General features: G+C 46.9%; 1 protein-coding gene across 1 annotated transcript in view; it reads right to left on the reverse strand.

Moving 5' to 3' along the window:
* LOC119517237 (ectonucleotide pyrophosphatase/phosphodiesterase family member 7-like) overlaps nt 1–18,786 on the reverse strand; it is a 47,059-nt gene extending 28,273 nt beyond the window's left edge. Inside the window, exons 1-2 of the mRNA XM_037813803.1 lie at nt 18,601–18,786; nt 15,688–15,745 (exon numbers count right to left, since the gene is read on the reverse strand). Of these exons, the coding sequence (XP_037669731.1) occupies nt 15,688–15,745; nt 18,601–18,786 (244 nt within the window). The remainder of the gene's footprint in view (nt 1–15,687; nt 15,746–18,600) is intronic.
* Nucleotides 18,787–20,518: the final 1,732 nt, after the last annotated feature.

A 20,518-nucleotide genomic window follows, 5' to 3' on the forward strand; every position in this document is an offset into this window, starting at 1 on the left:
CTGAGAAGTGCCTGTACTGGAAAGAGAAGATTCACCCCACCAAGTCATCGGGGGAGTCAATAATTCATGGAATGGGATGCAGAGGTACTGCTAAGCACGTCTTCAAAGTCCTTTTAATCCACTCGTTCCCTCGCATGCTTGAGTTTTTTCTCTAAGTAATGTTATATCTTTCCTTCTCTCTCCTAATCCTATCTTTACCATCTTTTAATCAGCCCTTGAAATCATTTCTCTTCCATGAATTATTGCTCATGTTTTCCACTCCATGCTTTTTAGAAAAAAGACCAGAATTGAAACCTGGAAAACCTGAATTTGAGTGTCAGCTCTGGCTTTACTAGCTATTTTGAGAGGATACTTAATTTCCCCCTTTTAATGCAAACTGGAAGACAGATATTCAGAGAGGCCTGCACTGCCCATCTCAAGGAATTGTGAAGATCAAATGAGATAATATGTGTCAGAAGGTTGAAAAAGGCTTCAAAGCATTGCACAACTGAAATGAAACTACTATGTTTTTTTTTTTTTGAACCAACCAACCAACCAAAGATCTCTTCCCAACCCCCACCTAACCTCTCCCTCCTATTGTTTCCATAATTACATACTTGTCTTTGCCCTTCTCCCCCCAGTGCAAAAAAGTGTTTGCTTTGGCCCTTAGTGGTAATACCGTCTATCCTTTCATGAAAATGCCTGGCATTCTGGCTGCCCTTCAATAAAATACTTTCAATGACCATTCACTGAGTATCTCTTATGTGCCCAACTGTACTAGGTGTGGGGGATACAGTGGTAACCTAGAGAGCCAGAGCAGCTCTCTGTCCTCACTGAACTATGGAAGAGAGCTGTTAATGTAAAAAGTCACAAAAATAAAAATAGGATTGCATGTTTGCTTAGTGGTACAGAAGAAAAGTACAGGAGGGGCATGATGCAATTTGGCGGATGAAGGAAAGCTTAGATAAGTGGAATGAGTAGGAGGCAACTCCTTGAAAGAGGTGGTGGTAGTGGGGAGAAGCTTCTGGCAAGGGCATCAGCACGTGCATGTGAAGGCCTGTAGGACTGTGTGTGGGGGTCTGATAGCCCCCAATGAAGGTTCACAGTGAGAGCAGAAAGAAGTGGGAGGAGAGAGGTCTGGGGAGGTGGGGGTTGCAGACCATTCCAGGGCTTGTAACTATGGCAAGGATTTTGCCGTTTATTTTGTGGTGGTTTGGCCTCTTCTAAAAGTAGACCCTGAGACAAGGATTCAAGAGCATGTCCTTTAGGTGGAGGTGAGCCCAGGCAGCATTGCTGGGGGCGTGGGGAGGTGAGCAGCCTACCAGTGCTATGCTTTCAGACCAGTGACTGTTATGGGCATGTCCCCCAAATAGACAGGGCAGGTCCTGATCTGGTACTCATGGATGGACAGGGCAAGTCCTGACCCAGTACCTGTGGACATAGCAGTGTTTTGAAATGGGGTCTGTGCAGGTACAGCTGCACTAAGATGAGGCCATGAATTAGGACAAGCCTTAATCCAGTGTGTCCAGTGTCCTTAGAAGAAGAGGAGTGGACGGAGGCACAGAAACCCAAGGAGGAAGGCCCCATGATGGCAGAGGCAGAGCTGGGGAGAGGCAGCCACGGGCCAGGGAGCCCAGGGATGGCCAGGTAGAGGCAGGGAGGGATCCTGCTCTGGAAACTTCAGAGGGAGCACAGCCCTGCCAGCGCCTCATTTCCGGACCTCCAGCCCCTGGAACTGAGAGAGAATAGATCTCTGTTGCTCTAAGCCACCCTGTTTGTGGTCAGTTATTACAGCAGCCCCAGGAAGCTGTGACAGGTGTTGTGGGCAACTGGGGCTTGGTCCCAATGGGGAACTCTGGGAGATGCTATAGTCCCCAAGCCCAAGAGTCCCTGCATCCCAGGGGCTGCTGCTTCGTCATCCGAAGGCTGTTCCCGGGGGCCATTCATTCCTGGGCTCTCCAGCCTCCTCATCGGTGCGCAGGGCCCTGGGCAAAGAAACACGAGTGTTGGGAGTGGGAAGTTGGCCTGGAAAGCGTTCAAGCAGCCAGGAGGAAGCTGGGGGGTGGGGACACCCTGCCTCTGCTGCGTTTACACCATCACCTCGGCTGGGTACCCAATTATCTTTAGTTCCTCCTGTCCCTGGGCCTTTGGGGTGGAGGGTGGGGGTAGCTCAGCCCCGCCCCACCTACCTTCACAGTGTCGCCTGTCCTTCCCTTGTCCCCTCCAGGTTCTCAGGTCAGGGCCCTCCCCCCATCACCAGGAGTAGAGAGCTACAGTTCTCTCAGCATCCATCCCCTCCCCCCTCCAGACCCTCGGTCCTATAACACAAGCCCAAGCATGGCACTTCTCTGTTCAAAAGTCCCGTGGTGTCTTCCCACTGCCTAGGAATGAAGTCCAAGGCCCTCAGCTGGACAGCTCGCCCACAGCTGGACTCTAACCTTCCTTTCCTATGATTCAAGATGAGGAGGGCAGGCTCTGGAGTCAGAGGAGAATGGGAGGAACCAGGGAGCTGTCAGAAGACCTTGGGCCTCGGTTTCTTCATCTGTGAACTGGGAATGATGATCGTCCTGATCTCTGGGTTGGGAAGATATAATGAGATGGGGTATGTTAGGAAGGGCTACACGCAGTGTCTGGGACACAAATTCCCCCAGAAGCCCACTGCCTTCATTGTTAGGTTTAGTCATTACCCTCCCCTATGTGCCAGCAGTGTGGCATCAGGGCTGTGACCCTCACCTTCTCAGGTGCTGCCGTACCTGGGGTGGGGTCTCCCCCGTCTGGGATGCCCTTCTCCCAGCTGCCCTTCTCTAGTGGAGCTGCACTGCTGCCTCCCCCTCCCCACGATCCCCTTAACTGTCCCCTCCTCTATGCATGGGCCTCTCCACTGAGCACATGGTTTATTCTGTTTCCTGGCTCCATGGGGTGGCTCTCTCTATTTTCATATTTGTAGTCCTAATCTGCCTCAGGACTCCTGGGCTAGAGGTTTCTGGAGGTCGGCAGTTCTCTCTGACATCTGAATCCTCTCAGGGCTTTATTTTGAGTGAAATATTGCCCATCACCCTCTTAGGAATGTTGAAAGGGATTTCTGCTCTCTGCTGACTTTTCTACCCGGGTCTGCTGCAAATGAGCCCCAACCGGGAGGCGGCTGCTGCTATGAGAGCCTCTGTTTCATGTTATGGAGAACACGTCTATCATATTTGGTTGCTTCTCACTCACTAGTGATTGGCGCCCTTATCTGAGAAGGCACCACCTGCCTTTGTGCCAGTGGGACAGCCTCATTCGTTTCCCTCCTCCAGGAAGGAGGGGGTGGGGGGAGAGGGGAGGGAGAGGAAGGGGTGGGGAGACAGGGGAGGGAGAGAGGGGGAGGAGAGGGGGGTGAGAGGGAAAGAGAGAGTGAGGGAGAGGGGGGAGGGAGAGAGAGAGGGAGGGAGATAGAGGAAAAGAGAAAGAGGTGGGGAGACGGGAGGGGGGGAGGCTCCCTGAACTGTCAAAATGAGTTATCCAAATAGTAGACACAGAGGAGCTGTGCGGATCGCAGACAGCATGTTTCAGATGAGGCTAGCCTCTTCCCAGCAAGTTTAAGGCGGTTGTTATTCCTAAACATGTTTTCAAACGGATTTGGCATTTCCTCGCCATGGTAAAATCAGCATGGGATTGTGATATCGAGGCTTAGGTCTCAGCTGGAATGGCAAAGTAGCTGGGCAGACACAACCTGGCTGAGGTGGGGAGAGAACGTCAGAAGGAGCCGTGGGGCCCCCTCGCTGGGGTGTCAGGCCCGTCCCTCAGGCCCCTGCTTCCCAACTGGCCGGCGGACAGTCTGGCCACTGAGAGCCCCTTGGGCTGCCCCTGTTAGGCCATAGATTTTTTTTTTCACTCGAAGCATTTTATCTTTCACTTTAAACTTTGTATTATGGAAAAGATCCTGTTCTTTCTGCTTGTTGATATTCGATAATTCAATAATTCATGCATTTATCCCCAGCTTCAACAACTGTCAATTCATTACCAAATGGATTATTTTTGAAGCCAGTGTCAGACTCCGTATCTTTTCATTTATGAATATTTCAATGGAGGCCTCATGGAAGGACTCTTAGAAAAACTCACATGGCTGATGTCATTCATACTCCTTAAACATTAACAGCAGTTTCTCATTATATTCTGTTCAGTCAGTGTTCAGATTCCTCAACTATCTGTCATGGATTGAATTGTCCCCCCAAAAGATTAGTTCAAGTCCTGATCCCGGTCCTGTGGGTGTGTCCTATTTGGAAATAGGTTCTTGAAGATGTGATCAGTTAAGATGAGGCCAAACTGGAGTAGGGGGGCCCTGACCCAGTATGACTGGGGTTCCTCTAAGAAGGGGAAATTCAGACACACGAACACAGACAGACAAGGGCAGGTGGCTATGTGACGATGGGGACAGGGATTGAGTTATGCCAGAAGCAAAAGATCACCATGGATTTCTGGCAAGCCGCTGCCAGATCCTACAGACCGCAGAGGCAGCCGGGCCCTCTGACTTTGTGATTCAGATTTTGTGGCCTCCAGAACGTGAGACAGTAAATTTCTGTTGTTTTAAGCCATCCAGTCTGTATTCCTTTGTTGTGGTGGCCTCAGCAAGCTAAGACACCGCCTCAAGTAATATTTTTAAATAGTTGATTTGAATCAAGGTTGAAAAAATAAGCCATAGATTTTTAGCCTAGTCTTGCAAGTAAGAGCCAACTGTATGCCAGTTAAATCAGAATCAGATCTACTGAAGTCATCTGCCACTTTGCTTGTGGAACTTTAACATATTGGACAGGGGGAAATGACCGGGCCGGGGCCTGGGTTAGAGGAGAGTATGGGGCTATGTTGGTTGAGGGACTGAGGGATGGGTTGGGGCGACGTCTGTGTGTGTGGGAGGCTGAGAGAAAGGGAGAGGGGGAAAGAAGATTTTAAGAATTGTTGCTCTGCATTTTGAAAATAATTTTTCTTTGGTGTTTGTCTTCACGGACAGCAGTGCGAGTTTCAGTTGCCTTTAATTCTGTAAGCTTGGGTGAAGGCAGTATTGGACTGAAATCAGTAGTGTGGCAGTGTGACTTTTTAGGCTACACATACAAAAAATGAATGTCATGGGGCCCACCTTCATGGTCCTCACAATTTGGAGAGTTGGGGCCTGGATGATGTTTATAAATCTCCCAGTCAAGGAAGCCTGGAGGACAGTAGGAAGGGGTGTGAAATAAGTAATATATTGTCTGCTCAGTATTTGGAGTCTTCCTAGCAGTATTAAACCCCTGGGCTCCCTCCCTTGGAAGGACTGGAAACAGGTTTAGGCTGAGTAGGACTCAGCTTTGGTGGAGTTTGGAAGTTTCCCAGAAGATGCTGAATCTTAAGCCCACCCCCTCACCCCCCAGCATCCTTCTGGCTGGCCTCCTTTTTCTGGGGGACTGTCACTCTGGGTGGACTCCCTGGGGCTTCAGGCTGGTTTTCCTGCAGGTGTAAATCCTGGCAGCCACGAGGCAGGGCTAATCGTGTCTCACACCTGCCAGGTCGGATCTGTTCCCTCCCACAGGCTCTCCCAGCCCAGGGGCCACCGGATGGAGGGGGAGCAGGAAGGAGGGATGTCAGTCCTGTTTGTTTTTCTGTGTCCAGAAGCCGAGACCCTGGGATTCAGGGGCTTCCCATGAGATTGTTTCCTCATCTTCTGCTTGTGATGATCTGATTCAAAATGGAATACCCAGTGCCCAATTCTTGGCAAACATTCCAGCATTTCTCCAAGGATTCCCATGGGCTGTGTCATTGGAGGGAACCAATGGATTTGGAAGGGTCTCTAGCCATAGAGGGCAGGATATTTAGTTCTCTCTACTGAAGGAGAGAAGGCAGGGGCAGGGACACATGAATAAGCTGGATTGTTCCTGAAAACATAGGAACGGAAATAAGAACAGAAAAAACTTTTGATCTTACATTATCCCAGGACCAAGCGGTGTCCCTGGGGGCTGCAGGATAACCAGGGAGCTGAGAGTCCCAAGGGGAGAGTTGGGTGCCCCCTCCCTCCTCCTGAGAGACAAAGCTGCTGGGCGACCCCACGAATTATAACAAGATAGTGACTATTTCTCATTATGTCCGAGGTAAACTGAGGCAGGCACTTAGTGACCAGAACTTGATGTCCAGGGGATCAGGGAAAGGGACAGCCCTCCACCAGTTCAGGGCTGGAGCCAGGCAGTGGGTGGGCGAGGTCTCCCTAGACTGGCCACAGCTTTCAAGTGGGAAGAAGCAAAAATAGCTTTTGCTGAATTGTTTCTGCCTTGTGAGTGGGTGAGACGGTGAGCCATGTGTGGGGTCCTCGGGCACAAGCTGTGCTGCTGCCGGTGACTGGGATTTTGGGGTTTTGAGATTCCTGGTCAGGGTTCAGGTCAGACATTCAACAGGGGAAGAGTTCAAAAGATCTGGGTGCCAGTGCTGCCTCTGGTTCCAAACTTGCTGCTGTACATTTGAACGTGCCCCTTGTCCCCCATCTTAGCTTCCAGGGCTTCTCTCACCGTTCACAAGGCCCTAAGTCCAAAATCCAGGTGTTGGCGGGGCTGCGTTCCCCCTGAGGCCTGTAGGGAAGAATCTGTTCCCCGGCCTCTCTTCTGCCTTCTCTCTGTCTGTGTCCAGTTTTTTCTTCTTAGAAGGACCCAGTCCTATTGGATCGGGCACACCCTACTCCATTTTGGCTTCATCTTAACTAATGACATCTTCAAAGATGGTATTTCCAAATAGGGTCACGATCACAGGACTAGGGGTTTGGGGGGACACAGTTCAGTCCTTAACACCCCCTCTGGGCCTGGCTTTGCCTGTATACTCAGGGCAGGGTTTGTATGATGAAGTCATGGCCAACATCCACGGTCATGTCCTGCATCAAGCAACTTCCCTGAGTCCCTGGAGGCCTTAACTCATCAACTCCTCCTAAGACCCCTGTGGAGTGGTTGTGTTATACGCCCATGTTAGAGACAAAGAAACTGAGGCACACAGAGAGGACATGGTTTGCCCAGGGTCACAGGGAATTTGGGTCCAGCCTCTGCCCTTAGCCTCTCTGCCATGCCTCCCCCAGGGCAGGGGCTGCTTTAAATACGAGTGGGAGTGCTTGGTGGCACAGAGACCCAAGTGGGCAAGACCCTTTTGAGCCTCCCAGGTAAATAATGGAAGTCTTCTGAAATTCACAGGAAACCTCTTGTTGTTATGATGCCTGAGATTTCCAGTGGATGTGCCATCCACTGATGCTCCTCCTATTCCCTGGTGCTCCCCCCAACGATGATGCTCCCACCACCCACTGGTGCTCCCATCACCCACTGGTCCTGCCACACGGTGGCTGCTGAAATGGAAGTGCAGAGATACTTCACTCAGGGAGCAGCTCCTTAATTAAAAGAAAAAAACAGCAATATAATATAAAATATAAATATAACTATTATTAAAATATCAATATCCTGGTATCCCAAGAGACACATTCAAGTCTAATCCCTGGTCCTGTGAACGTGATCTTATTGGAAATACGATCGTTGAAGAATTGATTAGCTACGATGAGGCCAAACCAGATCAGGTGGGCCCCGATCCACCATGACCTGTGTCCTTCTAAGAACATAGACGGAGACACAGACAGACACGGGAGACGGAGGCAGAGAAGGCAGTGCTGCGGCCACAAGCCAAGGAATGCCAGGGCTGGCTGGCTGCTGCTGGAAGCCAGAAGCAGCCAGGAAGGGTTCTCCCCTAGAACCTTCAGAGGGCGTCTGGCTTTGCTGATACCTTGACTTTTAACTCCTAGCCTCCAGCACTGGGGGAGAATAATTTTTTTTTTTTTTTAAGCCATCCAATTTGCGGTATTATGTTGCAGTAGTCCTAGGAAACAAGTATCCTGGGGTTCTCTTCTGTGTGAGACTTCCTGCCCGGTAAAAAGCAGAGCATTCTGGAATTATAAACGCCTGCCATTCCATCGGTTCTGCTGTTTCTGAGGTGCCTGTTAAAATACAGATCCCGCTCGTCCCCACTCCAGGCCTTGCTGAATCCACACCTGCTGTGGGGTGTGGGGGTCTGGGTTCCAGCAGCTCCTGGATAGTTTTAGTGCCCGCTGAAATGTCAGAACCGTTGGTTTAGGGGTTTCTTAGTCATTCACACATGCATATGGAGTAGCTCTAGAAGCTTGTCCATTGCTCCAAAATGAGGGTTGACAGCAGACCCCCTCATGCTCTCTCTGTCCCCCATCTCCTCTACCCGGGGACCAGGGAGAGGGTGGCAGTCACCAAAACCTGGGTGGCTCCCATGTCTCGGAAAGCTCGGAAAGCAGACTCACAGAGAGGGACTGGAAGAGGTGAAGGATGCCACAAGCAAAGTAATTGAAACATTTTGTCCGGGCCCACTTGCACACAAAGAAACCTCCCATCCTGTGTACCTTCAGGCCTCTCGCCTCCATGCCCCGGGACTCAGAGAGGTCAGTTCTAACATTAGGTGAGCTGACCAGCCTGGGAACCAACCAACCGATCAAAGCAACATTACCCAACATCAAACAACTAATGTAGAAATGAGCTCTGGGAGCACGACCCTTCCATTCCACTGGCCCTGAGAGCCCCAGTAATTGCCCAAATGGGACGTGCTCTGCGCTCCGAGGCATGTGGGCTATTTCCACCCTGACACTTAAAGGAATGTTCTAAATCCAGCCAGCGGCTGGGGCCCATTAATGACCAGGCAGACATCTCTACCACCCCTTCTGTTTCTCTTTCCTTGGGTTTGAAAAACTTGCTTTTTTCCCAGTGCTGCTCAACACTCTTTATGATGGGTCAAGGGCCAATTCTGGAATGCAGGGAAAAAGAAGATAAAGAAAAGAAGCTAAGAAGTGACCAGCTGTAGGGAGCAGCAATCACATTTTTACTTCAGTTGCCCAAGAGCTGGCAGCATTTTCTACTCTGCAGACGTCGGCTTGTTGAGCATCGTGAGGGCGAGACTGTTGGCTGTTCTGGGGGTTCCAGGAGCTGCAGAGGAGCTGGTTTCACCCGTGCCCGTGATGCCTTTGTCTCTGCAGAGCCATACGGTGGAAAGGGGGCTGGATTCAGACTCGAACACCTGGGTTTGGTCTTGGCTCTGTAAGCCCTTGTTCTCTCTCTGGGCCTTAGTTTCCCCTTTGGTAAAATGAGTGGTTAATGATTTCCAAGAGCCTCTCTGGCTATCGTTCTGGGGGTCTATCATCCATGTCATTTAATCATCGGGCCACATGGGTAATTATGTAAGTTAAACAGGAAGTAGAATGAGCTCTCTTAGTGAACGCAATTCCTCCTGCTTGCTGACTATGCTTTAATCAGGGTACAATGTATACTCCCATGTCAAATCACTCGTTGCAAGGTGCAGGTAAATTCTCCCAGCTGAGCATATGAGGTTCAAGAACAAACCCAGCTGGATTAAACACTTTTCTCTTGACCTCCAGGGACCACCATTCAATTATTTCTCAAATTCTTGCAGAGTGAATTTAGGAAACTGTGAAGTCCAGTGTTTGATCCAACCCATGCTCTGCTTCCTACCTTTCTCACATATTATGAGCTAGGAGCTATTCTGGATTGCCCCACAGTGTTCACAGCCTAGACGCAGGGGAGAGAGAGAGTTAAAAATAGCATCTTCTGGGATGCCGGTGATGCTCACCAGCACTTTCTCTTGGGATACCCCAGCTCATAGGCCCTGCGGAAGGGACACCTCTAGGGCCATATTTGTACCATGTGACACCCATTCATACAATCCATTGATTGGCTGAAACCAAATGGGTTCTCTCTCTGTCAAATCTTGAACCAAGAGATACAGTGACTAATCAGCTGCTGGTGGATTCTGGTCTGGCTGCTGTGCACCATAAGGGAAAACAGAAAGCTGTTTGTGAGTGACAGAAGCAGAGATGAGAGAGTTTATGGGGCTTCTGAGAGCTGGAAAGAGGGAGCTTGGTCTCTACAGCTCCAGTTTCTTTTCTCTAGTTGTTTCTAATCTGGTTCCCATGCCCATGAGTCTGCCCCAGTGCGCCCTCTTCCTTGAGCTGGCTGAAACGGATTTCTGTTTCTTGCAACCATTGTTTCCTGATATGGACAATGAGCAAAGCTCTCACAGAGGCTGAACAAACCACAGTGGGAGCACAGAAAAGAGGGTATCATGAAAAGCTTCACAGAGGAGGTAGCATTTGAACTTGGACGGAAGGCAAGAGTAAATGTTTGCCTTGATTTTTTTAAAGTCTTAAAACTCACTGGCTCATCGCTTGGGCAAAAGCAGATTTTATAACATTCTTCCCTGTACCCACTGTCAGTTACAGCATTGGCAAGGGTTGTGTGGTCTTGAGTTCGCTTAGTGCTTATTTATTTTAGGTGGTTCATTTTCCAGATTTCTCAAATATTCTGCATTTGGAAATGGTGAACAGCACTGTTCTGTTATGTGGTTGTAGACAAACCACTGCTTTTGTCCACTTTTAAGTGGCATGAATGCTTAGCTCTAAATTTTGAACTGAGATGAGAGTTGGGCCTCTACTGATTGAGACTGCCGAAGGTCCTCCCTTTCTTTTTTTGTGATGATGAAGATGAAAAAATGTCTGAGATGGCTTCTGACTTGCTTGTTCGCATCATCTCTGTCCAGGATTCTTGGCCTGGAAGCCCAGCTTTGGAACCTGCCTCTCTTTTTTTCTTTCAATTTTTGTCCATGTTCTGGGCTATTTCTTGGCTTGGGATAGGTGAAAACCACTCCTTTTATTCCTTGACCCTGAGGTCAGGACCAGACCTGTCTCCAGACTCAAGCTTCCATGGGTCCACCGAGAAATGGGTGCCCATACAGTATTGGTGACAGCTGGTCCCAGGTGTCATCAGAGCTGGATCAGTGTGGCCCTCTCATGCCATTCTGTCATACTTGTACATCCCTTCAGCATCAATCTCATCTCCTTTTGTATTACAGATAATCATCTAAAAACCTGTTTTCTCCATTAGTTTGCCAGCTTCTTGAGAGTAGGGCTATGCCTTATTTATTTTGGTATCTCCCTGGCATAAAACACAAAGTTTTACCCCTAGTAGGCATTCAACAAATGTGCATATGTGTGTTGAATTTAAGTTAACAACTCTCCCTGACCCATTTGCAGATGGCTAAGAATGATCCGAACAAGTAGGAAGCAGAACTTGATTTAGGGTTTGAGTCACAATGAAGTCAATTTGGGCAAAAATACTTTAGTGGGATTAAAATAAAACCACACTATTAACTCAATAAGAGTGCCATCGGAGAGCACCCTTCCCAACTCCCTCACCACATATATTTGCTCAGTTGCTGTGTACCATGTTCAGATGGAACGGGATATTTTTAAAGATAGTATCTTTGCACATAGATACACTTCCAAACATTCATTTATTTAACAATAATTTGAAGACCCACTGTGTGTCATTCACTAATTCTTTTGAACTAACCTATCCTATGTTATAAATATATCTTCATTGTACTTGCTATTGTGAGGCCTAGTGCTTTATTAAGTTCACATTTCCAAGAGTAAAGAAGAAAATATCTTATTAACCAGTGAGTATGAAAGAACAGCTGCCAAATCAAGTCCATCAACCACCTTAAATCAATCCAATACTTCAATCTTGGGCTCCTTCAGGACCACAGCCAAGACCCTGATGGAAAAGCAGACCCCACTGGGGTTCAAAACCAGACTTACCCCAAATCTATACACCCAGTGTCCCCACCCATTGAGGACCCATAATGAAACAAAAGTGGTTGAAATCCCCTTGTTATAGAAATGAGGCTTGTCCCAAACAGTAGCAACCCTTTTCCTGATGGAGAAAATAAAACCCTAAAGCTCTGATTTTACTAAACCATTCTTGCTCATGTGTAAAGTGCAAATGAAGAATGCTGACGCTGCTTCTTGACATTGCTTTTTAATTATGGCCATCAACAAGTCATTTTATCCGTGAATAAGACTAGAGAATGGCCCCAGGATAGAGACTCGCTTCCATGGAAACTAGGCCAGCAGAGAATGGATCTTCCCTCTCCCTGCCTCTCCCCTTAATCTGCGGTCAGAAATAGAAGAGTTTTTTCTTCAGGCAGATGGCCCCACTTGAGTTCCACCTGGGAACTCTGTTAACACATAGTTTTACCCTTGGCCACTGCCATCGAACCTGGATTTGTCTTCTATTCTGCATCTTTTCCCACTTCATCTTTTCTTCTTACCCATTGTGGTGGGCTGAATGGTGGTCCCCATAAGATACGAACACTTTCTTATCTATAGAATCTGTGAACATGACCTTATGTGGAAAAAGGAACTTTGCAGATATAATTAAGTTCAGGATTTTGAGATGAGAGATGAGATCTTCCTGGATTACCTGAGTGGGTCCTAAATGCAATGACAAGTGTCCTGATAAGAGACAGAATAGGAGAAGACACACCAAAAGGAGAAGGCCAGGAGAAGACAGAGGCCGAGATTGGAGTGATGCACCCACAAGCCAAGGAAGGCCTCGGGCCACCAGCAGCTGGAAAAAGACCAGGAAGGATCCTCCCCTAGAGCCTCTGGAGGGAGTGTGGCCCTGCTGACACCTTGAACATCTGGCCTCCAGACGTGAGGGAATAAATTTTCTTGTTTGAAGCTGCCCAGTTTGTGGTCATTTGTCACAGCAGCCCAAGGAAACTCCTACACCTGTGGTCATTTGCACAACAGTGACCTCGGCAGCTCTACTCTCTCATCTCCGTCTCAGCTTCTCTTTTTACTTGAGGCTTTGGAACCAGGAGCAGTCACAATTTGTTCTGGTGACACTGGTTTGATCCATTCATTCCATGTTGGCCCCACCTCCCATTGGTACCAGGGTTACCACATGTTCTGGTTTGCTAATGCTGTCATTTCGCAAAACACCAGAAATAGATTGGCTTTCATAAAGAGAGTTTATTTGGTTACACAGTTACAGTCTTAAGGTCATAAAGTGTCCAAGGTGAGGCATCAACAATAGGGTACCTTCACTGGAGAAAGACCATTGGCATCCAGAAAACCTCTGTTAGCTGGGAAGGCACGTGGCTGGTGTCTGCTTGCTCCCAGGTTGTTTTTCAAAATGGCATTCTCCAGAACGTCTGTGTCAGCTTCCAATGGCTGTCTTCAAAATGTCTGTCTCAGCTGCAGCACTCTTTCTGCCTATGAACACTTTTCTAGGACTCCAGTGATTCAATTAAGACCCACCCTGAATGGGTGGGGTAACACCTCCATGGAAACATCCATCAAAAGGTCACACCCTAATCAAAAAGATTAACCAATCTGCCCTCACAAGATTGCATCAAAGAACATAGCTATAGCTATTTCTGCGGGACATAATATATACAGACAGGCACATCACAGCATTGGAGTCACCTTGGAGCTTTTTAGAAGTGCAGACTCCCCACCTTATCCCAGATCTTTTGAATCAGAATCTGCATTCTAAAATGATCCCAACTGATTCCTATACACATTCAAGTTTGAGAAGCACTAACAGGAGAAACTCTGAGGTGGTAATTAGATTTTTTCTCTGCTTGCAAGAATCCTGGTGACTTTATGTTATACTTGTTAAATGTGGCAACGGCATGAAGGTTATGCAAAAACAAAGCAAATCAAAATCCCTGGGTTAGAGATGTATACAGACATATTTACATTTGAAATGACAAGATGTCTGGAATTTGCTTCCAAAGACTGCAGAAAAAGGAAAAGAGAGTGTATTGGGTGGGAATGATGGAACAAAACTGGCAAAATGTTGACAATACTTGGAGCTGGGTGATGGGTGGATGGGGGTTCATTATGCAATTCTTTCTACTTTGGGAATTCTGGATATTTATTTCTATAATGAAAAGTTAAGAAAAATCCTGATTTTCCAGCATTCTTTATTTTCAATTTTTTCATGAATCCATTATTTTCCCCTCTCATGTAGTTAAGAGATTTTTTTTTTTATTATTATCCCAAACTGTGGCTTTCATTACTTAGTTTGTGTATGTTTGGGGCTTTGTTGACTTCTAGCACTTTTTCAGTAGAGAGCTGTTGCTGGGGAAGCAAGGTGGGAACTGATTAAGTTTTACAGTCTCTTCTAACTAGGTTTCCAACATCTGCTGGGCTTGTATTGCCACCAGCAGCAGGATTTTAATTTCCTTTCTCTTTCCCAACTCCCTTAACTCTTTCAGATTCTGTCTTTGTCTTTGGATGAGTGTCATGTATGTGACCTGTAGGCTTTCTTATTTACATGTGATTTGCATGTTATGTATTTGGTCCAGCATAAGTTTGCCCCTTAGGGAACATTTGGTTGGTTGTCGCAATTGGGGGGTGGTGGTGGAGGTGCTAGTGGCATCTAGTAGGGAGGGGGCAGCGATGCCACTAAACGTGGGGCAGACCTCCACAACAGAGTCATCCGGCTCCAAATGTCAATAGTGCTGCACTTGAGAAATCCTGATGTCTTTTTCTTTTTCTTCTTCTTTTTTTGAAAAGCAGGTTTATTCACACACAATACCTGATTTATTCTTAAAGATCATCCAAGCATACTTGGCCACACTTCTCTGCTCTCCTCTTGTAGAGAAGGAGTAGACTTGTGACTGATTACAGCTTTGGGAAGTTTTTACTTGTTATAGGTCAATTTTGGAATAGAATTTAAGAGACTTATAATTTGTACAGGCTGCATACTGCACACTTCTAGGGGGCATAATATGCGTGGTATTTACGAAAATTGTGCCCCCATAATTGTGTGGTACACAGTCTACATGGCTATACATTGTTGCTCTGGTTTTGGGAGAGATTTTATTTCTGGCCACCAGGGAGCCTGAGCTTGCCGTTGTGTCCTTCCAAGAAAGGAGAAAATGTTAAACAGAGAGGGCCTTGCTTTTATTACTCTTGACCATTGTTGAGTCCTGGACCATATTCATGACTAGATCTAAAATTGTCAAATGATGACATCACAGGTTACATTTTGGGTAGCTTTTGTCTGAAACATGGCTGTGATAGTGACTTATTTTCGGTTGATCCACTGGGGGAGACAAGGTTTGCTGCCCCCATAAGACAAGATATGCTGCCGCCATTTCTGTCTACACGCCATCTGCTTGACGGGCTCTCCTTAGTTTCAGTCACATAATTTATTCTTACTGGTCCTCAGTCACTTTGCAATAAAAACTGAGATTGCAAAAATGTTCATTGTTATTATCCGTGATAGAGCTGTAAGGACAGGATTCTGGAAAGAGGGAATCAGGTGGTTTAGACTAGGAGCTGCTAACCCTCAGAGAATCTCTTTTCATTTCAGCAATTCAGAGTTCAGGGAGGCTGGCGGGGCAGTGCTGCAAGGCGGCTGTTTGCACGTATGGTTCCCCAACCCCATGGGAGCCCAAGCCCTCTGGGCAGCCCCGTGAGTTGAGTTTTGATTTCTTGGGACTGGTTCCTGAGTCACCCGACTACAGACCCCTATTCCCGCGTTGCTGTGGCCCAGGCTGGTGTGGAAGACATCTGCAGGTTTTGCCAGCCCTTCTCCTCTGCCTCCTGGTAGCAGCCCCTGATTTCCCACTGTCTCCGATAATCATGCCTTCAGTGTGGGCTGGACTCGTCAACTTGTTTTGAATGGATGCAACATGGCAGCAGCGATGAGGTTATGAAAAGACTGTGGCTTCAATTGTGGGTGCCCCAGGGTGGCCAGCTGTAGTGTCTCGAGACAGCCCTGCAGAGACTGGCCAGGCCAGCTGCACAAGTGGGCTTGGAAGTGGACTCTTCCTGCCCGTGGCCCCTACTTGAGCCCCCAGATGACGGCAGCCCAGCTGACAGCTTGAAGGCAACCTCGTGAAAGACCTTCAGCCAGATGCACCAGCTTGGCTGTGCCTGGACGCTGACGCACGGAGAGGGTGAGATAATGAATATCGGTCGTTTAAATGGCTAAGATTTGGGGTGATTGGTTGTGCAGGAATATATAATGACCACATCAGGCAAGCTCCTTCCTGCCCCAGGACATTTGTTTGTGCTGTTTCCCGCTGCTGGTTTGCTGTGCCCCGTACTCTACATCTGGCGAAGTCCACCTCATCTTTCAGGTTTCAACTCTGTAATACTTTATTAAGCAAAGAAGAAACCAGAGATTGTGCCCTCTTAACATTTTCAGTTAATGAGAGAGACAGACATTAAACCAAACAGACTATCAGGGCTACGTGTAATTATAAAGCAAAATGTATCATGGAAAGAATGGGGTTCTGGGAGAGAAAATAATGAGAGGGCATTCTTTCCATTTGGGCAGTAGAGTGCCACATTTTTGTGGCAGAAAGTATCCATGAGACTGAAGCTGAGGCATACCTGGAAGGGGTGTTTCTGGAAACTGGTGATGGTGGCAGAGCCCAGCCTCCATGGATACCCACTGACCCCTGGGGCTCAGGGCTTAGACTGTGATTCTGGGGACTTCCTAGAGAGTCAAGCTGGGACCCCATTCCCTCTTACCTACTGCCTTTAAACAAATACTGATGCTCATGCCTGGTTATGTGAGCTCCACGGGGGGCAGCATTCTAAGGTGGCCCCTGAGAGTCCTGCTCCTTGGGTGAGTCCGAGATGGGTCCCCCAGCCCCGACAGCCTCTGCAGGCACCTGGCAGGTTCCACTGGCTCTGCTTTCCAGAGGGGAACATGCCCCAGGGAGGCCCATGGTATTGGCCCCGGCAGCTGGGTCAGCTCCTTGTGGGTCAGGAAGCTCCTCTTGAGTCTGGGGGCGGGACCTCCTGCCTGGGACCACTTGGTCCCTGGCCTCTTGGACCCTGTCGAGGAAGCTTGGTCTCTGACCTGACCCCTTATCAGAGCTGTTTATCATAATTCTGCTGCAAGACGTGAAACAACTCGGTCTTATCACCTCTCTCCCCTGTTTTAAGTTGCCAAGAGGTTTTCATGAGAAAACCACTTCATTAGCAGTTGAGCCAAGAAAGCCCCTTTTATCGTAGTTTATATCAGACCAACCCTCTGGAATCTGATGAGGAGTTTGGGTGTTGGCAGAACCAATTTTTATCCATTACTTTCTCCTATTATGGATGAATCTTTTCCACATTGGAGTCAGGCAGAGGTCGGCTTGAGGCCAGCTCATGAAGACAAATGCAAGTGGTTCTGCCCAGTCTGGGGTGGCCTCTGGGTCCTAATGGAACATATTCGGGATGTCTTCTGGCTGCTTGGGAGCTCCAGAGCTGGGAAGTGTGATTATTTAATTATAATTAAAGACAGCTCTGGCTATAAGCATGCTAGAGGGCAGGGTTAAGAACCCAGTTTCTGAGTTTGACTCCTCTACCTCAGCAACTGTGTGACCCCAGGAGAGACAGGCACACTCTGTGAGCCTGGGATTTCTCATCTGTAGAGAAGGTTAATTGCTCTGACTTCACATCATCATTAAGAGAATTGAAGGATACGACTGAGTGTTTTCTTAAGCCAGGTGTCTCACGGAGACGCGAGGCAATGGCTGGAGACATTTTTGGTTGTCACAACTGAGGGGGCGCGGGGGGGAGCTGCTGCTGACATCTAGGAGGTAGATCCAGGGATGCTGCGAAGCACTCTGTAGTGCACAGAACACCCTCCACGCCCCCCAGCGACCAAGAATTATCTGTCAGATTGTCAACGTTGCCCATCACGAGAAACCTTGTTTTCAAGTCAAAACAGATTGAATGCTCACTGGCGCAATATATGACAGGACTGATTATAAATAAGAGGGACAGAGGGACAGGTTTTTGCCAAGAGGTAAATAAAGAGTAGCTTATGTAATAACATTCTGTTATTTATAGGTAATGCATTCACAAGATCCAAGATTAAGGTCCCTCTCACCCCGTCGTTTGGCTCCCCAATTTCCCTCGCTGGAGAAACCATTGTTACCAATTTCTTGGTTTATCCACAGGTCCTATGCACCTCTTGCTTTTGCCACTTAATCCATTTTGGAGATAGTTTGTTACCTATCAGTATACAACGAGTTTCCTTATTCTTTTTTTTTTTAAGGCACAGATTATTTTTTTCAACCACTCCCCTTTCTATGGATGTTGAGATTGTTTCCGTTTTCTTTTGCTGTTACAAACATGGGTACAATGAATAATTTTGTATGCACATCATTTTCCACTGAGCAAACATATCTGTAGGGTAAAATCCTCCGCCTGCAATTGCCCAATAAAAGTGTGCGTTTGTAACTTTATCAGATGTTGCCAACTTACCTTGTTGAAGCTGTACCTGTCTCCATCCCCACTGGCAATGAACGTATGAAAGGAGTTGGGGTGATTTTGTAATTTTTAAAATGTGCCCACACTGTTTATATCTTATCCAGACCCTTCTGGGAACACACACAAGAGGGGTGCACTACATGATATTTTGTCCCCATCACCTTCTCAGTGCTCTGGGATCTGGAATCCACCACTGGAGATCTTTTAAGTGTTATGAAATTTATGTTGCTGGGAAATGGCACCCGCTTTCTCCAGAAAAGGGCTATTGGGTCCTGCTCCCCAGCACTAATAATGCCCAAATGAATGGCGTCTCAGCGAGTTTACATGCAGGAAATCTTCCTCAGCAAATCTCTCTCTGAGTATCTTCAGCTTTATTTTTTAAGTTTTTGATTCGAGGCTCTCCTTTGAGGTTCCAGGGGAAATGTTAAACCCCCTTTCCCCAGAAAGAGGCACCTACAATTTGCTTATAATTCTGGAGGGGTTACGGTCCCCTGGAATCTGTCTTTGGCCAGGCTGTCCATGTTGGGGGTGTCCACATCCTGGTCGTAGTCCCAGCGGAAGCCGTCGAAGGAGATCAGCAGCAGCTTGTGAAAGCTCTTCTTGCCGGGGACGGGGTGGCTGCAGCCCAGCAGGACGGGCAGCAGCAGCGCCAGGGAGCCGAGCCCCAGCATGGCACAGGCACCTGTCCACTCTGCCCCTCGTGTCCACGGCTTGCACCCGTTTTCTTCCCTATGTATCAGCATTTGGACAAAGTCCAAATTGATAATTCTGCACCAGTGCCATTGTGGAATGAAAAACCTGGAAGGTAACAAGAGGCTTTGATTTTAAAAGTCAAACCACATGAAATCTTCAGGACTCATTAAAATGAGTATGAAGATTTGTAGGGGACAAACTAGATTGGTACTTAACTCCTTTTTATTGAAAGAACAAATTGTTGCTCATTGTGATTACTGAAATAGCCTCCATGGATGGTGTGCCCTGAGGGCTGGGAGCTGTGTGTGCGGACATTATCCATAGGACTTTGTTTTTTCTGTATTAGCAAAGTTGTGGGTTGCAGAGGAATTGTGTAAAATACAGAATTCCCACATGCCACCCTATTATTAACACTTTGCATTGGTGTAGACATTTGTTACAATTGATGATAGCACATTTTAATAATTCTATTAAATATAGTCCATGGTTTAACTTAGAGTTCACTGTGTGGTATAGTTCCATGGATTTTAAGAAATTTTTTATTCTGTTACAATATTTGATATTTTATTATAAGAGAAGTTGTGGGTTTACAGAAAAATCATGCAGAAAATACAGAGAACCCATATAACACACACACCCCACCAGGTTTTCCCTATTAGCACTTTGCATTACTGTGGTACTTTTGTTACAACTGATGAAACAATGTTATAATTATACTGTTAACTGTAGTCCTTAGTTTACGTTAGGGCTGACTGTGCGTTATAAATTTTATGTTTGTTTTTGTAATGTAATATAACCTAAAACTTCCCATTTTAGCCACTTTCAAATATGTAATTCAGTGGGGTTAATTACATTCATAATGTTGTACTGCTATCACCATCATCCATTACCAGAGCTTTTCCATCACCCTAATAGAATTTCCATATCCTTTGAGCATTAATTTCCCCTTCCCCACCCCCACCCCGGCCCCTGGTAACCTTATTCTAGTTTCTGACTCTATGAATTTGCTTATCCTAATTATTTCATACCAGTGAGGTCATACAATATTTGTCCTTTTGTGTCTGGCTTATTTCACTCAATGTGATGTCTTCAGGTTTCATCCGTGTTTTCACATGAATTAGAACTTCATTCATTTTTATGGCTGAATAATGATATTTCATCATATGTATATGCCACATTTTGTTTATCGATTCATTGGTTGATGGGCACTTGGGTTGCTTCCATCTTTTGGCTACTGTGAATAATGCGCCTATGAACATTTGTGGGCAAATGTCTGTTCAAGTCACTAATTTCATTTCTTTTGGGGTACATACCTAGAACTGGAATTGCCAGGTCATATGGTAATTGTGCTGGTTTGGAGCTGTTTGTACTCCAGAAAAGGCCATGTCCTTTTTTTTTTTTATGTTTTATTTTGAAATAAATTCACAGTTATAGGAACAGTTGCAAAAACAATACAAACCCGATACACAGAACTCCAGCATTCCCTAACCCTCCCCCGATACCCCAATCCACTAACTTTAACATGTTGTCACACTGATGTTTCTTTCCCTCCCTCCCTCCCTCCCTCTCTTCCTATCATCCATCATCTATTGCTCTGTCTTCTGAGCATATGAGAGCTAGCTGCACACATCCTTGAACAAACACTATAATTCACATATACAATTCCCATGAACAAGAACATTCTTTTATGCAATCCCATTAAGCGCAGCT

This window comes from Choloepus didactylus, chromosome 21 (genome assembly GCF_015220235.1).
Source record: "Choloepus didactylus isolate mChoDid1 chromosome 21, mChoDid1.pri, whole genome shotgun sequence".
Lineage (NCBI taxonomy): Eukaryota > Metazoa > Chordata > Mammalia > Pilosa > Megalonychidae > Choloepus > Choloepus didactylus.